This window comes from Bidens hawaiensis, unplaced genomic scaffold, assembly GCF_021521415.1.
Source record: "Bidens hawaiensis isolate Kalapana, Puna unplaced genomic scaffold, B.hawaiensis_p1.1 tig00000416_1, whole genome shotgun sequence".
NCBI classification, from domain to species: Eukaryota; Viridiplantae; Streptophyta; class Magnoliopsida; order Asterales; family Asteraceae; genus Bidens; species Bidens hawaiensis.
Genome location: NW_027491029.1, coordinates 4,535,304 through 4,543,927, shown reverse-complemented (window position 1 = coordinate 4,543,927; position 8,624 = coordinate 4,535,304). Strand labels below are relative to the sequence as shown.

The 8,624-nt window shown below is 37.4% G+C and overlaps 1 protein-coding gene and 1 long non-coding RNA gene across 2 annotated transcripts; one reads left to right on the top strand and one right to left on the bottom strand.

Annotated features, from left to right (window-relative positions):
• Nucleotides 1-5,118: 5,118 nt before the first annotated feature.
• On the bottom strand, nt 5,119-7,026 carry LOC143624620 (DNA-directed RNA polymerases II and V subunit 6B-like). Its single transcript, XM_077095207.1, has 5 exons — nt 6,992-7,026; nt 6,238-6,271; nt 5,994-6,154; nt 5,834-5,885; nt 5,119-5,133 (listed from the first exon to the last, which is right to left on the bottom strand). The coding sequence occupies exons 1-5, from the start codon at nt 7,024-7,026 to the stop codon at nt 5,119-5,121; spliced, it is 297 nt and encodes a 98-aa protein (XP_076951322.1).
• Nucleotides 7,027-7,600: 574 nt separating this feature from the next.
• LOC143624791 (uncharacterized) lies at nt 7,601-8,354 on the top strand. The gene is made up of 3 exons (XR_013152174.1): nt 7,601-8,061; nt 8,146-8,237; nt 8,321-8,354. It is a non-coding gene; the product is annotated as an uncharacterized LOC143624791 (long non-coding RNA).
• The last annotated feature ends 270 nt before the right edge of the window (nt 8,355-8,624 follow it).

Sequence of the window (8,624 nt, the reverse complement as noted above, 5' to 3'; positions counted from 1 at the left end):
ATTGTGAGACCGGAGATGTTGTTCCGTCAACGAGTGAAACTTGTTATCTCTGGGTCTTACGTATGAACAAATACGTGTCAACTCTGGATATGGAGTTGAGTTTGAGAATGGGATATTGATTGAAACTGGATATTGACACATATTTGGGTGTTTGTGGGTAATGAAATTGTTGTTGTTCGAGGTTGACCAACTGAAGAAAGTCAAATTGAACTGAAGGTTTTCGTCATTACTGGATTGCGGTCAGAGCATATTATTTATGTTCGAGAATTGGATCCTGAAACGTGATGCTTATTTATTAGAGTAAAAATTCTAGAACAAGTTGGATTTAATCGGGAACTAAAGTGTTTATGTTCTTGATCGTTATCCCTGGTGATTGAAGATGCTTCGGATTAATTAATGGTCATATGTTAGATTCTGTCAAGGTGGTTTTGTGATGAAATTGATCACTTGATGTTGAGTAGTTGAAGATTAAACCTTATCGTATGCGGACGAGTTGGTGAAGTTGTGGAGGAAGCCCAACTTCACGTGTTGGTGAAGTCAGATGGACTCACGTGATTGGTTGAGATGATCTATTGGCACGAGGATGCATGCATTTCAAAGACCTCCATCATTATAGTCGGAGAAGCTTACACTGTAGGGGAGATCTGATATGGAAGACGCTGGGTGATTGGTAGATTTGTGAAGCTACAGGACAGTTTCAGACACGGCTGGTTGATGAGCAAACAGAAGATCATCAGTTAAGAGGGAGTCTGTTGGTGCATATTTTGTAACAGATGATCTTTAGTGTTTGTTAGAATTGAGAGCAACGGTCAAAGGGGAGACTGTTGGTGCATTTTGTGACCGTCGCTATGCAATTCAGACCAGCGGAGACGCCATAGGTGAAGTTAGAACAACTTCGCCAACGGCGAAGTTAGGACAACTTCACCTTAGGCGAAGTTATCACAACTTCGCCATAGGCGAAGTTATGAACAACTTCGCCTACTGACGCCTACTGAAGTTTATATATATATATATATATATATATATATATATATATATATATATATATATATATATATATATATAAATACGTGTGTCTTGTTTAGGTTAAGCATCCAGAAATCAGAGTATTGTGTGATAAGTTTAAGAGAAACCGAGAGAGTGAGCCGTGTGGGACGGCCCGAGGTAGAGCTCACCTCGGGTCGGCCGTGTCATTTGTTTTCATGTTTGGTATGTAAGTGTTTTGATTATTATATAAGAATCTGCAGATTTGATTATCCCGTTCTTGTATTTGTTCGTGTACGTGTTTGTGTTTTCATCTTTATACCAATAAACGAGTCTAGGAGGATTCCGCACTCCTAGACCTCGTGCGGATCTCGTATCGATCAGCGACGCCCCGGGGGGACTCACATGTGGTATCAGAGCCTTAGGCTCTTATGCTATGGTTCGAGATCTGCGTTTTGGTGTTTCTGGCACGTTTCTGTGCGTTTCTGGCCGAACAGCGCCGCAGGCGAAGTTATTGTTCATCAGGCGAAGTTGCCGTCACTGTTCGTAGGGTTTCAGTGAAGATATAAGGTCTGGCGAAGTTATGGACAGGCGAAGTTATAGCCAGGCGAAGTTATGAACAGGCGAAGTTGACTTTAGGCGAAGTTGACTTCTCGGCGATGTTAAAAAAAAAAAAAAAGTATTTGGAGTTTTCGTCTGTATGGCCAGGTGTACACGATTATTGTGAGACCGGAGATGTTGTTCCGTCAACGAGTGAAACTTGTTATCTCTGGGTCTTACGTGTGAACAAATACGTGTCAACTCTGGATATGGAGTTGAGTTTGAAAATGGGATATTGATTGAAACTGGATATTGACACATATTTGGGTGTTTGTGGGCAATGAAATTGTTGTTGTTCGAGGTTGGCCAACTGAAGAAAGTCAAATTGAACTGAAGGTTTTCGTCATTACTGGATTGCGATCAGAGCATATTATTTATGTTCGAGAATTGGATCCTGAAACGTGATGCTTATTTATTAGAGTAAAAATTCTGGAACAAGTTGGATTTAATCGGGAACTAAAGTGTTTATGTTCTTGATCGTTATCCCTGGTGATTGAAGATACTTCGGATTAATTAATGGTCATGTGTTAGATTCTGTCAAGGTGGTTTTGTGATGAAATTGATCACTTGATGTTGAGTAGTTGAAGATTAAACCTTATCGTATGCCGACGAGTTGGTGAAGTTGTGGAGGAAGCCCAACTTCACGTGTTGGTGAAGTCAGATGGACTCACGTGATTGGTTGAGATGATCTATTGGCACGAGGATGCATGCATTTGAAAGACCTCAATCATTATAGTCGGAAAAGCTTACACTGTAGGGGAGATCTGATATGGAAGACGCTGGGTGATTGGTAGATTTGTGAAGCTACAGGACAGTTTCAGACACGGCTGGTTGATGAGCAAACAGAAGATCATCAGTTAAGAGGGAGTCTGTTGGTGCATATTTTGTAACAGATGATCTTTTGTGTTTGTTAGAATTGAGAGCAACGGTCAAAGGGGAGACTGTTGGTGCATTTTGTGACCGTCGCTATGCAATTCAGACCAGCGGAGACGCCATAGGTGAAGTTAGAACAACTTCTCCAACGGCGAAGTTAGGACAACTTCACCTTAGGCGAAGTTATCACAACTTCGCCATAGGCGAAGTTATGAACAACTTCGCCTACTGACGCCTACTGAAGTTTATATATATATATATATATATATATATACGTGTGTCTTGTTTAGGTTAAGCATCCAGAAATCAGAGTATTGTGTGATAAGTTTAAGAGAAACCGAGAGAGTGAGCCGTGTGGGACGGCCCGAGGTAGAGCTCACCTCGGGTCGGCCGTGTCATTTGTTTTCATGTTTGGTATGTAAGTGTTTTGATTATTATATAAGAATCTGCAGATTTGATTATCCCGTTCTTGTATTTGTTCGTGTATTTGTTCGTGTACGTGTTTTTGTTCTTCATCTTTACACCAATAAACGAGTCTAGGAGGATTCCGCACTCCTAGACCTCGTGCGGATCTCGTATCGATCGGCGACGCCCCGGGGGGACTCACATGTGGTATCAGAGCCTTAGGCTCTTATGCTATGGTTCTAGATCTGCGTTTTGTTGTTTCTGGCACGTTTCTGTGCGTTTCTGGCCGAACAGCGCCGCAGGCGAAGTTATTGTTCATCAGGCGAAGTTGCCGTCACTGTTCGTAGGGTTTCAGCGAAGATATAAGGTCTGGCGAAGTTATGGACAGGCGAAGTTATAGCCAGGCGAAGTTATGAACAGGCGAAGTTGACTTTAGGCGAAGTTGACTTCTCGGCGAAGTTAAAAAAAAAAAAGAGTATTTGGAGTTTTCGTCTGTATGGCTAGGTGTACACGATTATTGTGAGACCGGAGATGTTGTTCCGTCAACGAGTGAAACTTGTTATCTCTGGGTCTTACGTGTGAACAAATACGTGTCAACTCTGTATATGGAGTTGAGTTTGAGAATGGGATATTGATTGAAACTGGATATTGACACATATTTGGGAGTTTGTGGGTAATGAAATTGTTGTTGTTCGAGGTTGACCAACTGAAGAAAGTCAAATTGAACTGAAGGTTTTCGTCATTACTGGATTGCGGTCAGAGCATATTATTTATGTTCGAGAATTGGATCCTGAAACGTGATGCTTATTTATTAGAGTAAAAATTCTGGAACAAGTTGGATTTAATCGGGAACTAAAGTGTTTATGTTCTTGATCGTTATCCCTGGTGATTGAAGATGCTTCGGATTAATTAATGGTCATGTGTTAGATTCTGTCAAGGTGGTTTTGTGATGAAATTGATCACTTGATGTTGAGTAGTTGAAGATTAAACCTTATCGTATGCCGACGAGTTGGTGAAGTTGTGGAGGAAGCCCAACTTCACGTGTTGGTGAAGTCAGATGGACTCACGTGATTGGTTGAGATGATCTATTGGCACGAGGATGCATGCATTTGAAAGACCTCAATCATTATAGTCGGAGAAGCTTACACTGTAGGGGAGATCTGATATGGAAGACGCTGGGTGATTGGTAGATTTGTGAAGCTACAGGACAGTTTCAGACAAGGCTGGTTGATGAGCAAACAGAAGATCATCAGTTAATAGGGAGTCTGTTGGTGCATATTTTGTAACAGATGATCTTTTGTGTTTGTTAGAATTGAGAGCAACGGTCAAAGGGGAGACTGTTGGTGCATTTTGTGACCGTCGCTATGCAATTCAGACCAGCGGAGACGCCATAGGTGAAGTTAGAACAACTTCGCCAACGGCGAAGTTAGGACAACTTCACCTTAGGCGAAGTTATCACAACTTCGCCATAGGCGAAGTTATGAACAACTTCGCCTACTGACGCCTACTGAAGTTTATATATATATATATATATATATATATATATATATATATATATATATATATATATATATATATATATATATATATATATATATATATATACGTGTGTCTTGTTTAGGTTAAGCATCCAGAAATCAGAGTATTGTGTGATAAGTTTAAGAGAAACCGAGAGAGTGAGCCGTGTGGGACGGCCCGAGGTAGAGCTCACCTCGGGTCGGCCGTGTCATTTGTTTTCATGTTTGGTATGTAAGTGTTTTGATTATTATATAAGAATCTGCAGATTTGATTATCCCGTTCTTGTATTTGTTCGTGTATTTGTTCGTGTACGTGTTTGTGTTCTTCATCTTTACACCAATAAACGAGTCTAGGAGGATTCCGCACTCCTAGACCTCGTGCGGATCTTGTATCGATCGGCGACGCCCCGGGGGGACTTACACTACAATAACAAAACGTACAAGGTCCGCAGTCCTTCATTATGTTGCATCCTAGTTCATAGCACGTGCGCGGTCCGCGGTCCTCCCATATGCTACCACTATACAATTACAGCACGTATAATGTCCGCATTCCTTTCCTATGCTGGATCCTATCCGAAGTACGTATAAGGCCCACAGTCCTTAACTACGTTCTCATCTATCATCTATAACACGTATAAGGCCCGCAGTCCTTAACTACCCCATCACATGCCAAGTCTATATCCAACGGAAGTTAGAGGGATTTGCCATCCTAACTTACTACGACAGACGTAGAACTCATTTACCGTTCCCGTACCTGCATACATTTACTTTGCATATACAACAATAACATCGTAGCATAAGAACACTCTAGGCGTTCTTCACATTATTCATTTAACAATCATGCTCCTTGTCATTACGTGCAATATCCAAAGATCGTTCACGTACCGATAAGCAGTCATTCATAACGTTCATACATCATCCACACATTACATATAACATTCATATCTTTACTTATAACCTGACAGTACGCGCAATATCCGAAGATCGTTCACGTACCGACAAGCAATCATTCATATCCATCCATTATATCATATATAGCATACACTTTACCACATAAGGTAAGTGTATTAACTAATCACATCGAGTATGCACACAGCCCCGAAAACATAACAAGGAATGGGGCTAGAAACTCACCTCAATTCGGTTACGTTCACCGTTAACAGATACTATTATTAGTTGGTGGTGATGAACAATGAATCATCCTTATTTTTGTGAATTTGCTATTATTAGTTTTGAACTTTGGTTATTCTACATAATTACCAGATTTCATAATTGTTGTATGTTAATGAAAAATTATATAATTATATTGAAAACTGAGTGGTTTATTATATAATCATATATATATATATCACCCTTTAAACTTGCAAAAAGACATATTTCCCGAAATCATTCTCGAAGGGCATTGTATATTTTGATTGATAGATACAGATATGTTATTTAAAGAGTAAACTCACCTCAAGCGGATCGGTCTCACCCTCCAATTCGACCATTACAGGATCATTCATACTGTTAAACAGACACTCGGGTGAGTTTCTAGATTAACAACATTACAAATAAAAACACACACAACACTCTAAAATGAAAATGAAAAAGAAAAATGGCAAGGTGAACCACCTTATTTGTAGAGCGCGTGTACCCAAGATTCTAGCGCGTTCATACTTTGTCATATACGTTGATGTTTTGCGAGGCCGTTCTCCTCGTTCTTGTTCTTCATCGTCGCCTAGGAGAGTATCGGGCGCATCATCATCTTTATTCTCAGCATCAACATCCTCCTCCTGCAATTTATCAAACCAAATTCTGAATACTTGTGTTTTAATAACATTATTATATAAACAAGTAGTAATGTAGTCTTTCTTACTTCAAGTTCAGGTTCCATTAGCTCATCATCGTACCTAGAAAAATATTATTTAGTTAAAAGTTTTTTTAAAAGGGTGGTGTTGAAAGATAGATAATTAACAAGACGAATGAAGATGACGGCTGGTTTCAAATGCTGAGGAGCACATGCATCTCTAATCTCTTTCATGTAAAATTACCATGTTTTCTTAATCCCTTTTGTTGCTTAATTACTCATAATTTTGACCCACAAGTCGCAGAGGCGTTTTATAAGAAAGGCCATAGCCTTAGCCAGTGTTCCAAAAATCCCGACAAGGCGGCGATTAATCCCTGAGTAATCGCTAGTCCCCACTTGAGCTAATCCGGATTATCGGAGGAGGTTCTGGCCAAAATCTGCGAATTCCAGCGAGATTCCAACAAAAATAAGTGGTTTCCAGCTAACTTCCGGCCGAAATGTGTTTGTGTATGTATAAAACTGAAATTACATAATAATAAAATATGTCTGTGTATATATAAAAGAGAAAATTATAGATTAAAGTCGTATCCGATTAATAGTTAGTCCCCACCCTACCGCCCGAACTAGCGACTTTTACAGCACGCCCTATAGCAACAGTGGATTTGAATTTTGAATTTCGTTATGAAACATTTAATGTTGATGAAAAGACAAACCAGTAATTGAAAGGTGGGTTTTGTTAGTTAAATTATTAACATATAATGATGAACAACAACATCATATCAAATTGACAGAAGAAGATATCTATATATATGTAGAAGCCTACCCTCCTCCGTCCATCTCATACTCCTCATCCGCCATTCTTTTCTTTCTTACAATTTAAGTTGAAGACGATGATGATTTCTCAACTCAACTGCAACTGTAGCAGCTGTTGTTAAAACCCTTGTTATATTATATTTATATTATAATAAAGATGGAAGCTTCTAGGCTTATCACTTTACATTTCCACCCCCTCTACTATTTTCATATCTACATAAATCCCCCACCATGGTTTATTAACATTTTGTTTATTTTCAGTTATATTTTAACAAAAACTATCAAAATCTATACATACTATTAAAACAATGAGCAATTTCCACATGTCACCATTCTAGGGTGTCCACATAGGATGACACATCATTGCCAACTCACCAATTTCCTTTCATATTCTTGCCAAAACATCACCTACCCTATATTTAAACCTTAACAATTAACAAATTTTTACCCTAAACATATTTTCTCTCTTTCTCTACTAGACGGATTCTCCTTCCACCCATCTCATATATTCTTTTCATCTAGATCTAGATTTATATTAATCGTTATCCGGTAAGGTTATATTTTATAATAAACTTCCGATTGTTGATATATGTTTTTCCGGCAATACTGTACTTCTTTCCGGTAATGTTTTCCTCTAACCTTTATCTTGATTTTCATTGTTATATGATTTTATTATAATCAGTTTATGTTGTAAATAAAAAATGACGATGTAATTGATATGTGAACGTTATTACGTTTTTCCGGTAAGTTTTTCGGTGATGTGTTATATCTATAACAATGGTTGTTTTATATTTAATTTGAAATTTTATATTTTTCCTGTGTTTTTGTTATACATGTTGTTCTTTTAGGTTCTAAATAAAAATAGGAGATACCATGGACATTATCACTATTTCGTTTTTCCGATAAGGCCATTTAAATTTTCCGGTTAGAAATTATTATTCAAATATTCCATAATATCAATGTTATAACAAAACTTTATTATTTCAGTTTATTGTCCCGACTGATGTAAGGAATATTTCATTTTACCTTCTAAATCAAGATCTGAGATACCATGGTTATTATCATTATTTGTTTTTTCCGGTAAGACATTCAAATTTTACGGTTATAAATTAAATATCAAATGTTCTATAATATCAACATTAATATTCTACTTTATAATTTCAGGTCAATGTCCCGACTGATACAAACTAATTTCACTTTAAATTCTAAAAAGAAATCCGAGATACCATGGTCATTCTCACTATTTCGTTTTTCCGGTACGACCATTCAAATTTTCCGGTTATAAGTTATAATTCAAATCTTGCATGATATGAATTAATATTCGACTTTATCATTTCAGGTTATTGTCCCGACTCATATGACCTATTTTCTGGATTGATCATTAGTTTTTAAGATTTATATATATTTTTTATATTGATGTATTTTTCTTTTTTGAATATTCATATATATTCTATATTTGTAAGATTATAATGTGCATTAATTTAAATTATATACACATTTAATTTTCTCATTAATACAATTTATATAGTTTGAATTTCCTTATTTGTTTAAATAACGAATGAACAATTAATTAAACTTTCCAATCTAAATAATTAAATATATATTTTATTTTATATGGTTTGACTTAGTTTAATTATCTCATT

Excerpts from the sequence above, each read along its gene's own strand:
- LOC143624620 (XM_077095207.1), bottom strand. The coding sequence starts at position 7,026 with ATGGCGGATGAGGAGTATGAGATGGACGGAGGAGG. Across the intron at positions 6,272-6,991 it reads TATGAGATGGACGGAGGAGG|GTACGATGATGAGCTAATGG; the intron begins GTAGGCTTCTAC and ends ATATTTTTCTAG. Across the intron at positions 5,886-5,993 it reads ACACGCGCTCTACAAATAAG|TATGAATGATCCTGTAATGG; the intron begins GTGGTTCACCTT and ends TCTGTTTAACAG.